General features: G+C 44.2%; 1 protein-coding gene across 5 annotated transcripts in view; it reads left to right on the top strand.

Annotated features, from left to right (window-relative positions):
- Positions 1–233: 233 nt before the first annotated feature.
- gbf1 (golgi brefeldin A resistant guanine nucleotide exchange factor 1) overlaps positions 234–24,017 on the top strand; it is a 133,562-nt gene continuing 109,778 nt past the window's right edge. For 3 of the 5 annotated variants that reach the window (XM_061689927.1, XM_061689923.1, XM_061689921.1), the window contains exons 1-3: positions 235–547; positions 3,681–3,784; positions 13,571–13,637. In XM_061689927.1, coding sequence (XP_061545911.1) covers positions 496–547; positions 3,681–3,784; positions 13,571–13,637 — 223 coding nt within the window. In that variant the 5' untranslated portion in view covers positions 235–495. Of the gene's footprint in view, positions 672–3,680; positions 3,785–13,570; positions 13,638–24,017 lie in introns of all 5 variants that reach the window. The other 2 variants (XM_061689922.1, XM_061689924.1) reach the window with 2 other exon arrangements.

The raw sequence follows: 24,017 nt of genomic DNA, 5'->3' as shown, positions 1-24,017 counted from the left end.
ACACCTTGTCAAGAGACATACACTTTCAATAAAGCTTTTTTGGCAGGTCTACATGAAAAGTTGTCAATCACATAACATCGCCTCAAGTCAGGTCAGGTCGACGGAATTGGCGGGGGGTGTGTGTGAGTAAAATCATTTCATGAAAACGTAATCGCTGGAGGAGATGACGTCATTTCCGCGACCAGCTCAGCCAACCTTGACTCGTGTCTTTGTCCCGCCCCTATTTTGCTCAACTAAAATTTCGTTTTTTAATTTTATTGATGAAATTTATCAACTCGTGTCGTTTATGCGAAACCAAATAAAAATTTTCAGTTACAATTATTCTTATTATTGTCCTTATCGTACCGTTTCTAATTGTGACTACAACACTGTTAGTCAAAACGCTGTTATCAAGCTCGGTTGAGAGCGCACTGCTTTTCCACGTCAGTGTGTTTACCAAGACCAGACTGACAGCTACTGGCGTATGTTTTAGTTTTCTTAATTCTTCGAAAATATATGCTGTCACGCCGTGGAATGTCCCAAAATTGTCGTTCGTCTATATGTTGTGGTGAGTTGAACTACAATACTGGTCGTCTCCACTCACTGTTGGCCGGTTAGCTGCTAGCTTGCACAGCTAGTCCGTCAGTAGCTTCTACGGAAGTCCATCTTCGAAGTAGAAGTCACACACGCAGGTAAAACTCATTTCATTTCTGGCTTCACAAATTTGAAAACACCCATGTTGTTTGCAGACTGGGTAAATGATGAATACATAGCCAATCTCAGCGAGTTTACAAGCTTAGTTGAGTTGGTGTAGCTTGCTAACGGCACCTGTCAGTCTTTTAGGCTGGTTTTCCAATAGTATCTTTAAATTGTACTCTAGTTGTGTTCCTTCCTAATTCACTGTCCTACAGGATCTAGTCACCGCTGACATGAGCAGCATAATTAACCTGCTGATACAAATTGTTTTTGCTCTAAATCATAACAACCCTTGAGAAGTGAAGATTAGCGAAATGCATTCCATTGGCCGGTTAGAACATCTGCCTAACAGTTCTGAGGACTGGTGTTCGAATCTCGGCCTCGCATGTGTGGAGTTTGCATGTTCTCCGTTTTCCTCCCACATCCCAAAAACATACATGGTAGGTGAAGTGAAGACTCTAAATTGCCCGTAGGTATGAATGTCATATTTTGGGGGACAACATCCATCCATCCATCCATCCATCCATTCATTTTCTGAGCCGCTTCTCCTCACTTAGGGTCGCGGGCTGCTGGAGCCTATCCCAGCTATCTTCGGGCGGGCGGCGGGGTACACTCTGAACTGGTCGCCGGCCAATCGCAGGGCACACATAAACAAACAATCAACCATTCAGACTGACATTCATACCTACAGGCAATTTAGAGTCTGATCAGATGTAGCATGGAAGCCAAAATAGTCTTATCTCTGGACCAAAACACAATTTGTCATGTAGCATTGTTTGAAGTAACTATCCATCCATTTTCTGTACTGCTTATCTTCACTAGGGTCACGGGTGTGCTGGAGCCTATCTCAGCTATCTTCGGGCGAGAGGCGGGGTACACCCTGAACTGGTCGGCAGCCAATCGCAGGACACATTGAAACAAACAATCATTCGCACTCACATTCACACCTACGGCCAATTTAGAGTCTTCAATCAACCTACCACACGTTTTTGGGATGTGGGAGGAAACCGGAGTGCCCGGAGAAATCAGGGGCTCAGAAAATGGATGGATGGATGGATGGATGTTCATCTATTTATGCCAGTGTGGCATAGTGACAGACAGAACAAATGAATGGCCTTCTATTAGATGACAGGAAGTACATACAGTCATTAATGTATCCAATTTTTGTGAAATTTTTGTTTGTTGGTGTGCCGTGAGATTTTTCACTTGTAAAATATGTTCCTTGGCTCCATAAAGGTTGGAAGTCACTGCTCTCGTCAGATCGTGTATTCTAATCAGTCAGGTCAAAGCAACATAACATGACAGAAATAATGGGTGCTAACTTACTGTACTTGATTTAACTTACTGTACTAACTTACTGTACTTTATTGTAATTACATTACTTCACCCACACAGAAACTTTAGCGCATGATTTGACAGAATGGCGGCATGTTTCCGTACAACCGTTAGTGCTAGCACTAGCTTGCTAGACTACGTAACGTTTTTGTTGCCTGCTTGCGAGCCGTATCGTATTCAAAGTACGTGAACATACATCAGGCAAGCCTTAAACGAATATCCTCTCCTGTCCCGAGCATTGGTGACCACCAACACACGTTTCCCCCCCATTTTGTCCTGATAATACAGTCAGCGCGATCCCCTCTCGTTGTCGTCGCCACGGTAACGAGTGTATCTGGTCGCATTTGAGGTGACAAGATAAAGCCCAATGATCGTAAAAAAACGGATGCGGTGGTAACGGAATACAAGATTTTATTGCGGTAGTCTGACATAGTGCAATTGTGAAAGAGCAAATTTGTCAATAAGCCATTTGACGTAATATTTATTTTGTTTCACTCACCCAGTTGACTGAGAGTTGACTTCACTGACAGCTGTACAGCTGCCCTTGTATTCCGTTTCATCATGTCAAATGGTTGATATGTGCAAGTTTTAACTTGACTTCTTGTTTTAAGCTTGTGGCCTTTTATTTTGAAGGGTTCGCACCGGAACTCAGCATTTTGGCACGAAAAGTAACTTCACACGGATTGTTTTAGATTATTATTATTATTTTTTTTTTTTTTTAAATGGAGGGAACCAAATGCTATAAAACGCTGATTCCTTTCCCTACCAACCGATGAGGCAAAAGGTTAGTGTTTGTGATACTGTGAGACAACGTTTATGTGAATTCTTTCCCAATTCATTGCAAAGTTGCTACGGTGACGCGCTTTTTTTTTTTTTTTTTTTTCTGTCATCAGCGCTTACGTTGGTTTGACGACTAAAATAAATGCAAAATACCATCATTGCAAACGTGCAAGCAACCGTTTACCTTGTTAGATGTCTCAATGTTGGCATAGATGTATTTTATTGTTTCACTCACCCAGTTGACTGAGAGTTGACTTCACTGAAGCGCTGCGCGGTGTAGGCTGAGGTTACAGCCTACCGCCGCGCGGTGTAGGCTGAGGTTCAGACGATACACATCGGGGAAAACTCCTTTGCACAATATAATCTTATTCCAAGTGTTGCAATGAGGCAACTGGTCATTCATTTTAACAAAGTTAAGACACACTTTTGTTCGCTGCCGTTGGGCATAAGCACGTCATTGTGCCCGTTCTTCTTCGTTGGTTTACGCCGCCGCTTCGTTGCTTTTCTCCACTTCTTCTTCGCGGCTGGAGGACTAGGCATCGAAACTGGGAACCGACATTTTTTAATTTGAACGGTTCCAGGAGAACCGGAACGTTAGTCCCGGTTCCAATCGGTTCTTGATTCTCGATGCCCAACCCTACCGCGAGTACATCTTGTAATAATTAGGAAACGCATCTACAATTATCTAATTAGTTTAAGGATGTTAAAGTTAAATGTATTAAACGACGGAGCGATGATAGGGATTATGTCACAATATATATACATATATGTTCATAACTCAATCTTGTGATTCTCAATTGTCCATTACTGTATATACCCTTGTATAACTAATAATATTGACTCAAGTTGTGGTTCAAAATCAGTAATTCACACCTTCATTTTTCTATCAGAACTCAGTATGGTGGACAAAAGTATCTACATTGTCCAGGGTGAAATTACATCTGTTGTCGGTGCTATTAAGAGGAACTCAAGATGGAACACCCACACTCCCTTGGTAAGCAAGCAACACATTTTATTTTCTTGTCATAGCTAAATCAAAGTGGCGATATTAAATACCAAAATATTCTCCTGCCACTGTCAAGTGCACCAAAACGTAAATCTTTGTTTTGTTTCTAAATACATTAAATATATTTGGACTGCTGAAAAAAAAAAGAACAATAAAGTACTGTATTGTTGCGATATGGCTCAAAACTCATTTTGTCTGATTTTGTTGCTGGGGCTAAAAACTATCCTCATGACATCAAGAGGTTTGGGCGTATACTTTCCGTCCTCCACTATATAAACTTCAAGCCGCCCTTATTAGTGATAGGCACGGCAGCTCTTTTGAGTGTACCGAATCATTCGAGTCAGTTGTTTAAAAAGATTTGTTCAAAAGATTAATTAAAAATGCAACTCTACATTATCACCTACCCATCTCTCTCTCAGCAAGCTCTCGAACACTTCGGCTGTGACTCGTGAACATGCATGCAGCGAGCTCAGTTACCAAACATCTTTCCGTGTCCCCTGACGTCCAGCTAGGTTCTTGCTGGCCGGCGTGACTTTTCTGGATTGCACCACTTTTCTGGTGCGGTGGACCGCATCGCTGACACCAGACCCCGCCAGCCGGGCTTCCTGCTCACCTTACTGTTAGAGTCATCTGATTAGTGGAAAGTGTCTGAACGTCTTGCTTTACAAATTTAATGTATTATTATTATTAAATAAAAAGCTTCAATAATCGCATGAGAGACACAGAGGGAATGATACATACGTGTACGACTATACAATTATTAGTTTACATTTATTTTAAATGTGTGCTTGTTTTAATCTACTTGACTGACTCAAAAATTAGCCATTAGCTTGAAGCTGCTAGTGAAAGCTGACATCAGGACTTGCAGTTAAAATCACTCACCAGTACGTTCACGGCGTAGTACGCCGTTACTTATGCAAACGAATCACTCATCGTACTAGTACATCGCTCCTTAGCGGATCACAAACAAAGAAGTTCAACGAACGAATCACTCTTCAGTTCTTCAGTACACCAGTTCACTGAACAAATCACTCAGTTCACTTAAGTCCCTCCCCTGAACGAATCACTCTTCACTTCTTCAGTGCACTAGTTCACTGAATGAATCACTCAGTTCACTTAAGTCCTCCCCCTGAATGAATCACTCTTCAGTTCTTCTGTTACTCAGTTCACTGAACGAACCACTCAGTTCACTTAAGTCCCTTCCCCGCCAGCGCGGCGCTGCCTGACGCTGGCTGCTCATTGGTCTTTCGCCGAAGGGATTGACAACGCTGGTGTATCACAAACACATGGCAGGTTCAGTTCGTTCACTAAAAAGATTTGTTCTGAACGAAACGTTCGAAACGTAACAACACTTGCCCTTATTCCGTGCACTCGTCATCCAGTGGAATTGCCACATCCTCATTCATAATGGATCCAGTTCTACCATTGTAGCATGCAGTTAGCCATCAAAGTATATCCACAACTTGGGGAAAAACATACATCTTCCCTGAAGTACAATGTGTTTGGTGTTATTTGGGCCAACATGTCTCTGCCGGCTGGCCCCACGTGCGTTGTGTCACGAGGCAGGAGCGAAGCCCACAGGATCCGCCACCCCACGCCAGCCCGACAGCGGTTAGAGTACACGGCGAAAATCCCGCGCAATGAGGAAGGGCTTTCAGCCACTCACGTCACGGGCGAGGAATGGAGGGGGGAAAATCAATCTGGCTGCAACTCGCAACGCGTGCACCACGGAATCCCCCCCAACCTCCTTCTCCTTGCGATGCGGCTAAGAAGTCCCTCCGTCGATTAACGGCCCACTGAATTTCAACAGAAACAAAGGGGCAGAATGACACTGCAGCCTATGAAAGCGTGTGCTATGTGCATCGCTCCTCTCTCAGCAGATAGATAGGAGCTTCAATAGAAGTATTTGATTGACAGCTGGAGGTGGGATTTTCAGAGCACCCAGCGACACGCCCACAGCATCTGAAAGCGCAAAGATTGTCTGTTCTTGAGCATTTTAAACCTGATTTCACATAATTTGCGTTATTTTATTTATTCTTTTAATCTATTCATTGATTGTCTGGCTTGTTAACATTACTCTTTTTTGTGGTGTGTCGAAATTTACAAGACATTTTATTAGCCTGTCTTGTGGAACTCTAATAAGTACTACGGATGTAACGATATCTAAATCTCATGGTGCAGTTTGATCACAGTATTCATTTCACTGACAAGAAACAACAGGTTTCGAGGAAATTCAATCTGCACTGTCTTGTATGTAGATATTTAATTCACAGTCACACTTTGTAATAGAATTACGTGATTTTACTCCTAGCTCTAGATCTCAGGAACTGCTGGATGGATTTGGCTGAAACCTTTGCACCTACATATAAAGCTGTGTGCACCCTTTTGAGCTAATGCGGCCATGAGTCTTTTTGGGAATGATGCAACAGGTTTTTCACACCTGGATTTGGGGATCATCTGTGAGTCCTAGCAGATCCTCTCCAGTTCTGTCAGGTTGGATGGTGAACGTTGGTGGACAGCCATTTTCAGGTCTCTCCAGAGATGCTCAATTGGGTTTAAGTCAGGGTTCTGGCTGGCCCCTTCAAGAAAAGTCACGGAGTTGTTCTGAAGCCACTCCTTCGTTATTTTAGCTGTGTGCTTAGGGTCATTGTCTTGTTGGAAGGTGAACCTTCAGCCAAGTCTGAGGTCCCGAGCACTATGGAGAAGGTTTTCGTCCAGGATATCCCTGTACTTGGCCGCATTCATCTTTCCTTCGATTGCAACCGGTCGTCCTGTCCCTGCAGGACGACCGGGCACGACACCCACACAGTATGATGCTGCCACCACCATGCTTCACTGTTGGGACAGGTGATGTGCAGTGCCTGGTTTGCTCCAGACATACCGCTTTTAATTAAGGTAAAAAAGTTCTATCTTTGTCTCAGCAGACCAGAGAATCTTATTTCTCACCATCAGTCCTCCAGGTGTTTTTTAAATGTTTTTAATTTTTTTATTTTTTTTAGCAAACTCAATGCGGGCTTTCATTTGTCTTGCACTGAGGAGAGGCTTCTGTCGGCCCACTCTGCCTTAAAGCCCCGACTGGTGGAGGGCTACAGTGATGGTTGACTTTCTGCTTTTTTTTTTTTTTTTTTTTCTCTTTCCCAGCAGTGGGGCCTTGCATGATGAGTGTGCATACAGGCCATGGCAGCGGAATACATTACTCGCTGTCTTCCTTGTGACAACAGTACCTGTTAATTTCAGGTCATCTTGAAGCTCTCCACAGGTGGTCCTTAGTTCTTGGACAACTCTTCTGATCATTCTCCTCTGTCAGAAATCTTGCGACGAGCACCTGATCGAGGCAAATTTATGGTGGTATGATTGACTTTCCACTTACGTATTATGGCCCCAACCGTGCTCACTGGAACATTCAGAAGCTTAGCTATGCGCCTGTAACCAATGCCATCATTATGTTTTGCAACAATTAGTTTGTGATGGTCTTGAGACAGGTCTCTGTTCTTACCAATCATGAAATGTGTCTTGACTCACACCTTGGCAATGAGACCTTTTTGGAGGCCATAAATTAGGACTGAACCAGCTGCTATTCATTTGCACTGACAAGGGGCTGGATAGCTGTTTGATTATTGATTGATTGATTGGGGTTGTCTTAGCTTTCCGTGCCTTTTTGCACCTCCCTTCATGTGTTCAATACTTTTTCCCTGTGTCATTTTGCTGCTGGTTGCTCTGCCTCTGTTTGCATTTTTTACTTGCTCTTAACCTTGTGTTCTTCTTCCAAGGATTGGAAGAAGCGCCTCCTGGATATTTTTAAACTAGTGGGAATGTACTTTTTCTTTTTAGATGCAGTCAGTTGTTGCCATATTGCAATATCTTTTTTTTACCCCCTTATGTGTGAGTGTGTCCTGCTAATTAGCACAGGCCTGCTATTGTCAAGATGGCGCCTACCAGTGTGGTCGCCTCGGTAACGCGCTCTTTAGTATTGTCTTTGTTTTTGTGTTTTTCGTCCGTCTTTGGAGACCTTACACGACTCACTTACACAAGGGGAGACCTGCTAACCATCAAGGAGGCTACTCTGGACTTTCTGTCACCAACTTTCGAAAATCCGCTCAGTTTTTTCCCCGAGTTACTCACCGGAGCGGCGTCCGCGGTTTTCGGCGCATGGATGCGGAAGCGGCGCCACAGAGGAAAACGAGCCGGCATTCAGGTGAAACTCCGCAAGAGAGGACACAGATTGGCGTTCCCGTCGATCCACCTCGCGAATGTACGCTCCCTACCCAACAAAATGGACGAGCTTCATCTTCTGTTAAAGACCAGTAAAGACTTCAGACGTTCCGCGGCCATGTGCTTCACGGAGACCTGGCTTTGCGACGCTGTACCCGATGGCGCCGTCACGCTTCCGGGCTTCAACATTCATCGAGCGGACCGCGACATGGAATCATCGGGGAAAACGAAGGGCGGCGGGATATGCCTCCATATAAACGAAAAATGGTGTACGGACGTCACGGTGCTCAGCACACACTGCAGCCCGCATTTGGAGTCGCTGTTTTTGAACTGTAAACCATTTTACTCGCCACGTGAGTTTGCATCGTTTATACTGGCTGGAGTCTGTCTATATTACACCGCAAGCTAACACGAACGTCGCATTGCTAACGCTCGCCGAACAAGTCAACGAAATTGAAAAAAAACACCCGGACTCACCCCTCATTATTCTCGGGGACTTTAACAAAGCTAAACTCAACCACGAACTCCCTAAATACAAGCAGCACATCGACTGTCCTACCAGGGAAAATAATACTTTAGACCACTGCTACACTACGGTAAAAAACGCATACCGTGCTATACCTCGTGCAGCCCTGGGCTCGTCTGATCACTGCTTAATTCACTTAATACCGACGTACAGGCAAGAACTTAAATGTGCGAAGCCAACAGTGAAAACAGTCAAAAAGTGGACCAATGAAGCCAAGATGGAACTTCAAAGCTGTTTAGACTGCACAGACTGGAGTGTCTTTGAAAATTCAGCTGGCAGCCTGGATGAATATACGGACACTGTCACATCCTATATCAGTTTCTGTGAAGAGGTTTGTGTACCAACAAAATCATTTCGGACATTCAACAACAACAAGCCGTGGTTCACTGCTAAACTTAAGCAGCTTCGCCAAGCTAAGGAGGACGCATATCAGAGCGGGGACAGGGCCCTGTATAACCGAGCTAGAAACCAGCTTACTAAAGAAATTAACATTGCAAAGAGGATCTATGCAGCAAAGTTGGAAAAACAGTTTAGCGCGAACGACTCAAAATCAGTCTGGCGTGCATTCCAATCGCTGACTAATTACAAGCGACGATCCCCCCAAGCTGAGAACAATAGCACACTAGCCAACGACTTGAATACCTTCTATTGCAGATTTGAAAAGGACAGTTTCACTCCACACACCCACCCGGCCGCACCCGCGACCACAACCGCACCTCTGACTTCTGCGTTAATCATCCATGAACAGGATGTGAGACGCATCTTCAAACAACAGAAGATTAACAAAGCGGCAGGACCTGACCATGTGTCCCCATCCTGCCTCAAAGTCTGCGCGGACCAGCTCGCTCCAGTCTTCACTCAGATCTTTAACAGATCTTTGGAAATATCCGAAGTTCCATCCTGTTTCAAACGCTCCACCATCATTCCAGTCCCCAAGAAACCTGCAATCTCTGGTCTGAATGACTACAGGCCTGTCGCTTTGACATCTGTGGTCATGAAGTCCTTTGAACGTCTCGTGCTGGACCACCTCAAGAGTGTCACAGGTCCCCTGCTGGACTCCCTGCAGTTTGCCTACCAAGCGAACAGGTCTGCGGATGATGCAGTCAACATGGGACTGCACTTCATTCTAGAACACCTCGACAGTGCAGGGACCTACGCGAGGATCCTGTTCGTGGACTTCAGCTCAGCGTTCAACACCATCATCCCTGAACTCCTTTCAACCAAGCTTCTCCAGCTCAGCGTCTCACCTGCCATCTGCCAGTGGATTTACAGCTTTCTGACGGGCAGGACACAGCAGGTCAGGCTGGGGGAGGCCACCTCATCCACACGCAGCCTCAGCACTGGGGCGCCCCAAGGTTGTGTCCTCTCTCCGCTGCTCTTCTCTCTCTACATGAACGACTGCACCTCAGCGAACCCGACTGTCAAGCTCCTGAAGTTTGCAGATGACACCACTGTCATCGGCCTCATCAAGGACGGTGACGAGTCTGCATATCGACAGGAAGCGGAGCGGCTGGAGCTGTGGTGCGGCCGACACAACCTGGAGCTGAACACGCTCAAGACGGTAGAGATGATCGTGGACTTCAGGAGGCATCCTTCGCCACAGCTGCCCCTCACGTTGTCCAGCTGCCTTGTGTCAACCGTCGAGACCTTCAAGTTCCTGGGAATTACAATCTCTCAGGACCTGAAGTGGGCGACCAACATCAACTCCGTCCTCAAAAAGGCCCAGCAGAGGATGTACTTCCTGCGGCTTCTGAGAAAGCACGGCCTGCCACCGGAGCTGCTGAGACAGTTCTACACAGCGGTCATCGAATCAGTCCTGTGTTCTTCCATCACAGTCTGGTTTGTTGCTGCTACAAAAAAGGACAAACTCCGACTGCAACGGACAATCAAAACTGCTGAAAGGATTGTCGGTACCCCCCTACCCACCATTGAGGACTTGCACGCTGCCAGAACTAAGACAAGGGCGTGCAAAATCCTCTCGGACCGTCTGCACCCCGGTCACCGGCTCTTCCGGCTCCTTCCCTCAGGTAGGCGCTACCGATCAACGCAAACTAGAACTAGTAGACATTCCAACAGCTTCTTCCCTCTTGCGATCAACTTCTTAAACACCTAACCTATAATTCCATTACAACAAGCTGGAAATTTTTTGACTTGAGTTCGTTGCCACATTTCTGTGGGGCCAATTACGTATTACTCGTGCACTCACTGTAGTTGTCTCGCCATGCTGCACTATTTGCATATACTGGCCACTCATGCCAGAGTAGCATCTGCTCCATTTGCACACTGATTGAGGAGTATCTGTAACATTTGCACAACCAACATTGTCCCAGATGATCGCACTACTCGTCACTTTAAACCGGATACACTCCTTGAAGTCTCAGCGCCCTTTGCACAATGGTCATTGCACCGGACTATTGCAATATTAGTCGTTCGAACTGCTCTAAGTGCTAGAGGACTCTGCATCTTTTTGCACAATTGTTTTTTGTCAATGTCTTTATGTCCCCAAAGTGTTCTGTAAATTGACTGTCTGTTGTACTAGAGCGGCTCCAACTACCGGAGACAAATTCCTTGTGTGTTTTGGACATACTTGGCAAATAAAGATGATTCTGATTCTGATTGGCAATGAGACCAGCAAAAAGATGCCTCCCTACCCCGCTGAGGACTATCATGTACTGTTACAGAGGGTGTCGGTCCTCCAAATGAAAATCCACAGTCTTGAAGTTTATGTGGATGTAAATGGACAGTCGGCGAATGAAACCACTCTACTGATGTCTCAAAATGGTGAGCAGAAGTGTGCTTACAGACAGCCACTTAGAGCAACAAAGAGACCGGATGTGGACTGTGGAAACTGTAATGGATCATCCAGCAGTTTTCCCTGGAATTTACTAGGAGCATAGCCCAAGGATATGGGACACTAAAAGGGAGGAGACAACACCAGGAGATTACTGATGAATTCGTCCGGCCTGCGTTGCGTGCGGCTTCAACCCCGAGTGGGCGGCCATGGACGGTCGTTACAGGGAATGGCAAGAAAAGAGGGGCGCAAGTCAATGCAAAACATTGACATCAGACTAAGAAATAGATTTGAGCCACTTTTACAAGACCCTGGCCAAGAATGCTCAACCTCCACCACCACTGAAATGTATGAAACTAAGTCATACAAGAAAAAAATTGCACCCCAAATGTCAATAGTTGGTGATGGAGCTGTTCAGGATATGAAACATTGTTGCAGTGGGAAGAACACCAAAGAACTGTGTTTTACCAATGACATGGTGTCTGATATGTCGAACAAAATCCGGGCGATCAATAATGAGCACTGCATTGTGAAATAGGTCATTATACACAGAGGGGCCCTGGATCTTGTCAAGCAGCAATCAAAGGTACTGAAGCGAAATTTCATTGATCTCCTAACGAAAGTGCAATGTTTGGATGCTGAGGTATTCATAAGTGGGCCTCTCCCAACGGTGTGATTTGGAGATAACATTTCAGTCTCAGTCAATTAAGTAAGTGGCTCTAAGAAGTGTGTACTGCATGATCCGTGAGTTTCATTGAAAATTCCCGTTGTTTTTTTTGGGAGCGCAAGCATCCTTACATGGCAGTTTTTGTCTAAATAGACAAGGGGTTAAGCTATTGGCTGCCAACATTTTTTACTGTGTACGTCATTCAGCGGCCCGAAAGGAAAACATTGGTCTTGTTGACACGGCTGAAGGACAAAAAGATGCAGTTGTTCCCAAACAATCGGAGGAAAAAGAGATAAGGCAACACGAGGCGCAGATGGATTCATCAGCGTCACTCAACTAATTGGAGGAACGAATGAGAAATGAGATGAGCCAGCACTTTGAATCTCCAACACCCCTTCTTGCCACATTGGAACAAAGCCCAACGCAAACTCACTCTCTACTCGCCTAAACACCATGTTAGGTCTGACGGACAGGGTAAAGGCTTTTGTCAATATTGGACTCCAGCCCACACCACCAAGATCTTCCTCCCATCCCCCCTCGCCTGAAACCGCCGTCCACTAAGATGCAAATGGCCCCTCCTCCACCCATGAAGAATCTTATCAGCAAATCTGAATGATATCTGCGGGGTCTTTTCCAGAATAAGTTGTCAGACCCCAATGGAGATCAGGCATTTTTCATCCCAAGGGACAGAAAGTTGGTCAAATAAATATGGCACAAAAAAGGAGAACTACAAACTTAGTCTGGGTAATTTATGAGTCTTTTTATGAGAATTTTACCATCTCCAAGAAATTAGAATGTTACATAAGAAACAGTCAAAAATATTTTAATATGGAAATGAGGTTGGACTTGGCCTTCTGAAAAGTATTTTCTTGTGTTGAATTAGGGCTGCACAATTAATCGAATTGTAATCTTGAACGATTTTGGCTGCTGCGTTTAAATGAGCCTGATCGTGATTGTATTTTTATTTATTTTTTTTCATTTAAAGGGGACAAGGTCGAGTTCACTAGCAAAGATCTCCGCCTTCCCTTTACGTTGAGGAAGATTGTCCTTAAACAGTTCGACTATTTTCTCACGCACTTGTTCACAAAGAGGTGAACCTCGCCCCATCTTTGCTTGTGCATGACTGAGCAATTCAGGGAAGCTCCTTTTTCTACCCAATCATGGCACCTACCTGTTCCCAATTAGCCTATTCACCCGTGGGATGTTCTAAACAGGTGTTTGATGAGCATTCCTCAACTTTCTCACTCTTTTTTGCCACTTGTCCCAGCTTTTTTGGAACGTGTTAGATCCATAAAATTCTAAGGTAATGATTATTTGCTATAAACAAAAAAGTTTATCAGTTTGAACATTAAATATCTTGTCTTTGTAGTGTATTCAAGAAAATATAGGTTGAACATGATTTGCAAATCATTGTATTCTGTTTTTATTTATGTTTAACACAGCGTCCCAACTTCATCGGAATTGGGGTTGTATATTTATCAAAAAGTGTGTTACCATCAGGTTTTGAATACGGTGGTGTAAGAATAATTTATTTAAAATTCATTTACACATTAAAAAAAAATGTTTTTTTGTTTTCAGGATGAAGAGCAGGATCCATTGTTGAACAGTTTTGGCCACCTGAAGGAAATACTCAGCAACATAAAAGGTTTGTTGTTGCCACAGTCATGCAGGTTGAGTGCAAGGTGATGAAATTAGTTAGTTTGTAGGATGTAGTTGATGAATCTTTGAATTCCTTTAATTTCATTTCCCCCCCATGCTACTGTCAAGTATCTTTTCAAGTATTATCACATAGTTGTTGTGCTTGACAGGTGCTGAAGAAATACATTTTTGTGAACCTCGTTTAAAATGTGTTACCTGACAAATGTTGACTTTTGGTTTGAATAGTTAATTGGAAATACAGTGGTTCCTTGCGATATGAGTGACGTGACTTAGGAGTTTTTCGAGACACGACCCATCGATCGGCCGAGGTTTAGCTTTGATTTGCGAGTCCAAACATGAAACGATTGCTGTATGGCGGCATGTGGGTCCACGTACTCATTTGAGAACAAGCAACACTTTGGCTGATGTAATTAAATATTCTTTAAAAAGGAGGCGTCAAGCTGAACATTGCTGCTACCAGTTGGAGTTTACTCGAAAACGAAAACATAAAACAACGAGAATGATGTTGTGTATTTGAAACAATATAGACACCATCAAGCATATGATGGAAAACACGACAGCCACACGGGCTAACAATGTGCATATATACACACACACACACACACACACACGTTTCGTTTACGTACATGTGCCTTTAAATGTACACACACTCTATGTCCCTCTCTCCCCACACACCCGCTTGACCCTCACCCTCCACCCTCTTGTGCTCCACTGCTCCTTTCAAGCAGCAGGCTAGTATGTCTCTTCGTCAGCAACTATGTTCCAAAAACATGTCTTTTCATAAGAAAACTTGCACTCAACAGTGCGGTATTCTGTACAAACACACAGGAACAACAATTGCACCCCCACATGACATTCAGTTCTTCTTTGATAATGTTATGCGAGCCGATCTGCTTTTGAGTGAATCCTCCACATCAATGGCTTGTGTTCCCTGCAGATGTATCTCTGTAACCTAAATTGTTTAAAACACTCTTGGCTGTGTTTTTTTTTTTTTTTTTTTTTTTTTGTGTGTGTGTGTGTGTGTGTGTGTGTGCGTGCGACTTTTGTGGTGATTAGGCTTCATAAAAGCAGATGATACAGTGTCACGAAAAAATATTGACCCCCTTCTCAAGTTATTATATTTTTGCATAGTTTCCCCACTTTAATTTCTAAGATCATCAAAAAAATATTAATAGCAGACAAACATAACCCAAGTGAACTAAATATGCTGTTTTTAAATGCTGATTTCATTTTTTAAGGGAATTTAAAAAATAAAATAACATTTTTGGTTAATTTTCACTGATCACACCCAAGCCTGATTACCTCCAGACCTGTTCAGTCAAGAAATCACTTAAACAGAATCTGCCCCGACAAAATCAAGTCGGACAAAAGATTTTAAAAAGCTGCAACAAAATGACACGATCCAAAGAAATTCCAGAACAGTCGAGAAATGAAGTAATTGTCATTTATCAGTCTGGAAAAGGTTACAAAAGTCAGTTCTAAAGCTTTAGGATTCCAGCGAACCATAGGGAGAACCATTATCCTTACATGGAGAAAACATGGAACAACCATGAACTTTCCCAGGAGTAGCCGGCCTATACAGATTACTCCATCCATCCATTTTCTACCGCTTGTCCGGGTCGGGTCGCGGGGGCAGAAGCTTTAGCAGGGACGCCCAGACTTCCCTCTCCCCAGCCACTTCATCCAGCTCTTCAGGGGGGATCCCGAGGCGTTCCCAGGCCAGCCGAAGGACGTAGTCTCTCCAGCTTGTCCTGGGTCGTCCCCGGGGTCTCCTCCCAGTGGGACGTGCCCGGAACACCTCACCGGGGAGCCGTCCGGGAGGTATCCGAATCAGATGCCCCAGCCACCTCATCTGGCTCCTCTCGATGCGGAGGAGCAGCGGCTCTACTCCCAGCCGCTTCACACTCTGCTGCGAACTGCTCCAGTGAGATTTGGAGCTCACGGCTTGATGAAGCCAACAGAACCACATCATCAGCAAAAAGCAGAGATGCAATACTGAGGCCATCAAACCGGACCCCCTCTACGCCTCGGCTGCACCTAGAAATTCTGCCCATAAAAGTTAGGAACAGAATCGGCGACAAAGGGCAGCCTTGGCTGAGTCCAACCCTCACCGGGAACGAGTCCGACTTACTGCCGGATATGCGGACCAAACTCTGACTCCGGTCGTACAGGGACCGAACAGCCCGTATCAGGGGGTTCGGTATCCCATACTCCCGAAGCACCCTCCACAGGACTCCCCGGGGGACACGGTCGAACGCCTTCTCCAAGTCCACAAAACACGTGTAGACTGGTTGGGCGAACTCCCACGCACCCTCGAGCACCCTGCCGAGGGTGAAGAGCTGGTCCACTGTTCCACGGCCAGGACGAAAACCACACTGCTCCTCCTGAATCTGAGATTCGACTTCCTGACGGACCCTCCTCTCCAGCACCCCTGAATAGACCTTACCAGGGAGGCTGAGCAGTGTGATCCCCCTGTAGTTGGAACACACCCTCCGGTCCCCCTTCTTAAAAAGGGGGACCAGCACCCCAGTCTGCCAATCCAGAGGCACTGTCCCCGATGTCCATGCGATGTTGCAGAGGCGTGTGAACCAGGACAGCCCCACAACATCCAGAGCCTTTAGGAACTCCGGGCGAATCTCATCCACCCCTGGGGCCCTGCCACTGAGAAGCTTTTTAACTACCTCTGTGACCTCAAACCCAGAGATAGGATAGCCCGCCTCAGAGAACCCACACTCTGCTTCCTCATGGGAAGGAGTGTCGGTGGAATTGAGGAGGTATTCGACGTATTCTCCCCACCGACTCACAATGTCCCCAGTCGAGGTCAGCAGCGCCCCATCCCCACTATACACAGTGTTGGTGGTGCACTGCTTTCCTCTCCTGAGACGTCGGATGGTGGACCAGAATTTCCTCGAAGCCGTCTGGAAGTCATTCTCCATGGTCTCACCGAACTCCTCCCATGCCCGAGTTTTTGCTTCAGCGACCACCAGAGCTGCATTCCGCTTGGCCAGCGCTGCGGTACCCTTCAGCTTGACCATTCAGCTTCAGCAATCCTTCAGCTTGACGGCATCCCTTACCGTTGGTGTCCACCAATGGGTTCGGGGATTACGGCCACAGCTCCGGTCGGCCGCCTCAGCAATGGAGGCGCGGAACATGGTCCACTCAAACTCGATGTCCCTCGCCTCCTCCGGAACATGAGCAAAGTTCTGTCGGAGGTGGGAGTTGAAACTCTTTCTGACAGGGGATTCTGCCAGACGTTCCCAGCAGACCCTCACAATACGTTTGGGCCTGCCACGTCGGACCGGCATCTTCCCCCACCATTGGAGCCAACTCAGCACCAGGTGGTGATCAGTTGACAGCTCCGCCCCTCTCTTCACCCGAGTGTCCAAGACATGTGGCCGCAGGTCCGATGACACGACCACAAAGTCGATCATCGAACGGCGACCTAGGGCGTCCTGGTGCCAAGTCCACGTGTGGACACCCTTATGCTTGAACATGGTGTTCGTTATGGACAATCCGTGACGAGCACAGAAGTCCAATAACAGAACACCGCTCGGGTTCTGATCGGTTGGGCCGTTCCTCCCAATCACGCCCTTCCAGGTCTCACTGTCATTGCCCACGTGAGCATTGAAATCCCCCAACAGAACAATGGAGTCCCCAGTGGGAGCGCTCTCCAGCACCCCCTCCAAGAACTCCAAAAAGGGTGGGTACTCTGAACTGGGTACTTTGGTGCATAGGCACAAACAACAGTCAGGACCCGTCCCCCCACCCGAAGGCGGAGGGAGGCTACCCTCTCGTCCACCGGGGTGAACCCCAACGTACAGGCGCAGAGCCGGGGAAGGGGGGCAATAAGTATACCCACACCTGCTCGGCGCCTCTCACCGTGGTTAACTCCAGAGTGGAAGAGAGTCCAACCCCTCTCGAGAGGACTGGTACCAGAGCCCAAGCTGTGTGTGAAGGCGAGTCCGACTATATCTAGTCGGAACTTCTTGACCTCACACACCAGCCTGGATAACCTGGATTTAAAAACATTCACGCTTGGGGCTGATGGCACTTCTGTTGGCAACTTACTCCATTTGTGTGCAGCATAACAGCTCAACACTGCTTCACCAAGTTTGCAATAAGGAAGAGACAAGGCAAAAATGGCATCCATGGCAGATTTCCAATGCGAAAACCACTGCTGAAAAGAAAAAAAGAACATAAAGGGTTGTCTTACTAAAAAACATCTGAATAATTCCCAAGTCTTGGTAGAATGTTATATGGACTGACTAGATGAAAGTTCTGCTTGTTGGAAGGTCTGTTTCTCGTTACATCTGGCGTAAATCTAGCACAGGATTTCAGAAATACAACATCATACCAACAGTCAAACATGGTGGCGCTCGTGTGATGGTCTTGGGCTGCCCCGCTCCTTTAGGACCTGGACAGCTTGCTGTAATTGATGGAACCATGAATCTGCTCTTTTAACAGAAAATCCTGAAGGAGAATGTTCAGCCATCACTTTGTGACCTCAAGCTGAAGCACACTTGGGTTCTGCAGCAAGGATAACAATCCAAAACACAGCAGAAAGTCAACTTCTGAATGGCTTAAAAAAACAAAATGAAGGTTTTTATGTGGCCTAGTCAAAGTCCAGACTTCAGTCCGATAGAAATGCAGTGACCTTAAAAAAGTTCTTCATGCTCGAAAATCCGCTTTTCTGAATTCAAACAACTTCGCAATGAAGAGGTGGCAAAAATATCTCCACAGAGATGTGAAAGCCAGTTTTATAGAAAAGGCTTGATTTCAGTTGTTGCTGCTGAGGATAGCCCGACCAGTTTTGGGAGCCATTACTTTTTACACAGGACCAGGTAACTTTGAATATTTGTTTTTCTTTAATCAATGAAATCATTTACAAACAGCATTTTAAGTTCACTCGGGTTATATTTGTCTAATATTTACGTTTTATGATGTTAAATATTAAAGTGGGGAAACTATGCAAAAATATAAGAATTCGAGAAGGGGGCCGATACTCTTTTATGGCACGGTATTGCTGATAAAAAGTAATTCCCCTTAGTGATGCACCGAAATGAAACCGAAAACCCGAAACTGGCAGAAAGCCGAAAGAGAATACTATGAGACCTGCCACCCTATAGAAATTCACTTCCAGAACAATTTGTCTAAATTTAAGTTATTATTTAAACTTTTTTTTTTTTTTTTAATAAATCGTCAAGAACATTACCGCAGGATTAATATTATCATATTAATGTACTTTTAAATTTAGAGGCCCATTTTCTTAAGTGACGTAGAGGCGGTGACAAACTAATTCTTTTCCGGTGTCCGGTCCCTGTTTTAGCTGTCTCGTCTATTTTCCTCTAAACGTACTAGTTTGCCTGCTATTTTGCTCTTCAAAGTTAGTTAAGCTTCGCTATAACACGGTTGCAGCAAGATCTATGTGAAAAATGTACTGTACCACTAAATCACTTATTTTGGTGTTTTGTGACATCATGTCAAGATAGCTTCTCGACTACCATGGCGTACCCGTCTCTACGCGTCATTCTCCCAGCCTTCGTGATGATACCAATACTTATCTAAAAGTGTAGTTTATTTGTTGTCATGGAGGTAATGATTAGTGACTTATGCTGCGTTGACAGTGTACGCGAGGCACACATTCGCCTCTGCAGCTTGGCATTTTATTTAGCTGCGTCAGCTGTAGCTGATAGGTAACTGGGGCGCCACAAAATAGCATTCAAAGTGTCAGCAAAGCTCTATAGGGCATTGCTTGTTAATAGTAAATGTTTTTAAGTATTGAGTGCACACGCTCACATGTCGGCCTCGGCAAAGCAGAGAGCTAGCGGCAATAAACAACATTATTTTGGCTGTTTTATTTCGGGCGATTTAGTTTGACAGAAGTCTTTCGGTTCAAAATCAAAAATGCACTTTTGGGCCATTTTCGGCTGCCGATATTTCGATGCATCACTAATTATCTTCTGTTGTTTTTATGACTATATTTTACATTGTACGAGTGTGTTTTTTTTGTTGAACAAATAGTTTTTTTTGCGGGACTAAAACAGATTCATTGCATTGCTATTCATTTTAATGGGGAAATATGTTTTGAGATAAGAGCATGGTCACGGAATGAATTAAACTGGGAGATCAAGCCACCACTGTACAATGTAATCTACAAACCCCATTTCCAATGAAGTTGGAACCTAAATAAAACCTAAATAAAAATAGAATACAATGATTTGCCAATCCTTTTCAACCTACAGTGGCAAGTCTTACTTACGTGGTGAGTGTGCATACAGGCCATGGCGGCGGAGTACGTTACTCACTGTTTTCCTTGTGACAACAGTACCTGCTAGTTCCAGGTCTTTTTGAAGCTCTCCACAGGTGGTCCTTGGCTCTTGGACAACTCTTCTGATTATTCTTTGCACTCATCTGTCAGAAATCTTGCAAGGAGCACCTGTTTGAGGCAAATCTATGGGGTTATGATTGGCTTGTCACTTCAGTGTCATGGCCCCAGCCGTGCTCATTGGAACGTTCAGAAGCTTAGATGGGCGCCTGTAACCAATGCCATCATTATGTTTTGCAACAATTAGTTCGCGATGGTCTTGAGACAGCTCTCTCCTCCTACCAATCATGAGATGTCTTGACTCACACAATTAGACTTTTTTTGTAGGCCATCAATTAGCACTGAACCAGCTGATATTCATTTGCACTGACAAGGGGCTGGATTGCTGTTTGGTTATTGATAGATTTTAGGTGTTGTCTTGGCTTTCCATGCCTTTTTGCACCCCCCTTCATGTGTTCAAAACTTTTTCCCCGTGTCATTTCCGTTACATGTAACACAATTTCTGAGCTTATTTGTTCTTCTTTCTTTGTATGTATGGATTCCCTTTGTTGTTCCCAACATCTGGTGAAATTTTCATGTCAATAGCACCCTTGGAAATGCACGTAACGAGAAAAACGATGACTTGTTAAATATCATTATTATTTATTTATTATTTCAGCCGCTGTATATTCAATAGAATACACTTCAAAGACGAGATATTTAATCTCGTAAATAATTGCACTCTTTTACTAAGAAGCCACGCGGTTGTAACGTCTGTAGAATGTGGTTTGGCATCGTTTAGCTGAAATAAGCAGAGATGTCCCTGAAAAAGAACCAAAGTCAGCAAAAATCGTCCATAATTGCGCCGAGAAGTATTCATTCATTTCCATGCCCTAAAACTTTGATGCACCTTTGCATGTTTTTTTTAAAGTGCAAATTTTCTGGCAGGAAACTAGACTGGTTTTCTTCTGTGTCACTTGAAGTAACTTAAAGTAACTAATGTAATGAGTTAAGTTGTAATATGTTATGGTGCTGTCTGACTGACACGAGCTTTGTAATGAGACCTGGCAGCTTTCGTAGCCCTTCATCTCCAGTTCCAACACTGGAAGGCCATTGGACAGTCAATACACAATGTCGTGCAGCTTTAACCCACACTGCTGTTGTCCGTCTCCAGAGAATGCCTCTGCCATTGTGAGATGGACAGGCACTGCTGGCTGAGAAATTTACCATGTTGCTTCACTTTTTTTTTTTTTTTTTTTTTTTTTTTAGAAATCCCATTACCATCCATTTACTGGAAAAACAACGGCATGTACGCTGCTTTTTTAAATCACAACTAAACTGATTTACCTTGTCAAGGGAGACTATACGAAGTGAGTCCATGTCAAGGACCCTTAAACCCAATTCCCAATTGTAGTTTTCCTTTAAATGTTACATTTATATCTTGTTGAAAGACAAAGGAACATCAAATAACTTCAACAGAGATGTGATATGTGCCTTAAATACTGATTTGATTATTATTTTTTTTCTTCTTGACCAGCATGATGATGAGCATATTGCTACCCGTCTCTCATTCAGAAGCACATTAGAAAATTTGTGGGTGGGCTGTTTGGTTGCTGCTCTGAGGCTTTGCACTGTCCCAGCTGCCTGCATTATGAAAGCTCTGTTGTTCCATTCACTCAAGCGTGTGTTGACTGCCCTTACTAAAACCAAAAGGCAAACAATGCGAAATATGAATTGGTTCCCTCAAGATTTCTCAGCCAGGCCAAGTCTCTGCTCTGTTGTTTCTTTTCTATCGCCCTGTGTCTGGCTAACGGCTGTTCTTTTCGACCCAACATGATTGACAGGAGCATGTGCCACAGAGCTAGAGTATTGTGCAGCTGGAACTAGCCTATATCATCTGTGATTTTAGTTGGGTAAATATAGCAGGTTGTCTTGTCAATAAGAGAGATAAATTGTTCTGGGAAAGGAAGTGTTGCCTCCTTTTTAAATAGAGGAAAAAAAGTTTCCATCATCTCCTCGGAAATTCTCTCTGGACTGAAACAATGAGAGCACCATTGAAGAAGCTCAGTCACTGATTGAACATGTGGTGTGATCCGTCAGCTCCACATTGCACTCACTCTCTCCAAGGAAGCAGGACCCTCATGGGGAGAAGAGGCCGCCCATTGGCTTCAACGTGTAAGCTGTGTATCTTGTATTAATAAAAATCAATTGCATGATGGCACAGTTTAGTTCTCATGGTATGGTTGACTGCTGCAGTGCTGAAGTACAAAATAGTATTTGGAATTAATTAAGGTGAACCTGCGTATGTTATTCTGGCCATCCATTTTCGATACCACTTATTCTGTTCATGGTCATTGTGTCGTCATGGTTGTCCGTGTCTGAACCTTTGGGACCACGTAGCTGGTCCTTCTGATTCTAACCACAAGAGAATAGCTATAAGAAAGTAACGTTATTAAATGCCTTTGTCAATGCTAAAATGTTTACAGTATTGACATTGTGGGGGGAAGCTTTGAAAAAGGCAGTACATGTAAGAATACACATTTTTCAATGAAGGGATTTTGTTTGAGAGTTCAACATGTTGAGCAAACCTGAAGAGAAAACCTCACATGACATGTAAAATGATATTTTTCTCTTTGGGTCAGAATATTATTGCACGACATCTTTGATATGGGTTGTTCTTCCATAGCACACAAATGAATATCAAGTCACTATTTCAAAGGTATTCCATGTCAGCTTGTTTAAACTTTGTACAATACTTGTTTCTCACACAACATTGGTAGAGGGTCTCTCGTAAGATTGGTATCTAGACCAATGTAATCCTGTGTTTTGTTGTTGAATTAGCTTCAATAGTGTAGCTGCATGGGCATTATCCTTTGTTAGAAATATTTTCAGAAAGTGTTCTATGGAAGTCAGCTTTTCAGCTGGAAAGTCAGAGGCTGAGAGCCTCAGCTTTTCAAATCTTCAATCCTGTCACTCCAGCCGCTGCCTTCTCAAAATTCCCCCCCCCCCCCCCCCCACCATTCTGCTGCAATGGAGGTAATTCTTTTCTGCAGATGAAACGGTCAATTGTAAATCCCTTTATTCTTATTCATACAAATGCAGGTTTAGATCTCAAAACAGCCCCATGTGGTGCAAAACCTCAGTGGCCTTTTGACTTAGAGCTTTTCTCCATTTGATCCCAACAGTGTAGAAATTCACAAGCAGACATCTAATTGACTGGAATTGGCACCAGAGGGTATATCTGGGCTTATAGTACAGTATTGTATTTCATTCAAGAGATTGAAGTTATTAAAAAAAACAAAAACTCAAGACAAGTGAAAAAAATATTGCTAATAACAGAAATATGTGAATAATGTTCTGCAGTATATAGTTTATAACTTAACCTTGAACATGCATTGATCTTATCTGTGGGCTCCATGACCCAACTGCTTTATTACTGCCTTATTAAACTAAGTGTAAAATAATTTCCAACTTTAAAAAAATAAAATGTGGCATCTATTACGTTTGGCACTGAGTCATGAAACCTCTGTCAATGTGGCAAAACAGTATACAAATCTCCTAGCCACACTTGAGTGGTTAGCCACATCATCACGTGTTTACTGTATGTGGCTGAATCTTTTGCCACACTTAGTCCTCATCACTTCCTTGTAAACCACACACGCAAAGAAAGCTAGACTTGATGAACCCTGCTATATTTACACGCGGTACCTTGTGTAAATCAGCATAGTAGCAGCAACTGCAAAATCAATGCTTTCATCAACCATAAGGCCGCTATACAAATTCATACAAGGAAGTCATCTTTCAGATGCTTAGGTAGTACTGTACTGAGTGTCTTAAGGTACTGTGCATGGGAGGCATGATGGCTGGATGCAACACCAACCTCTTTATTCTGTGTTGCCAACAGGGCTGTTTTCTACAGTCATCCTGAGTAGAATAGCTGTTTACAAAATGCACCAGTATACTTTTAGGAATAAAACCTCTGCCTCATATTTGATGAACACTTAGGCCCTAGATTATAGGTGTGACCTTTTTGTAAACTCTGAGTGTCAAACTCTCATCACG

Source organism: Phycodurus eques, chromosome 11, assembly GCF_024500275.1.
Source record: "Phycodurus eques isolate BA_2022a chromosome 11, UOR_Pequ_1.1, whole genome shotgun sequence".
Taxonomy (NCBI): domain Eukaryota; kingdom Metazoa; phylum Chordata; class Actinopteri; order Syngnathiformes; family Syngnathidae; genus Phycodurus; species Phycodurus eques.
Note: the sequence above shows the minus strand (reverse complement) of the source record. Positions and strands in the feature narration are given on the sequence as shown.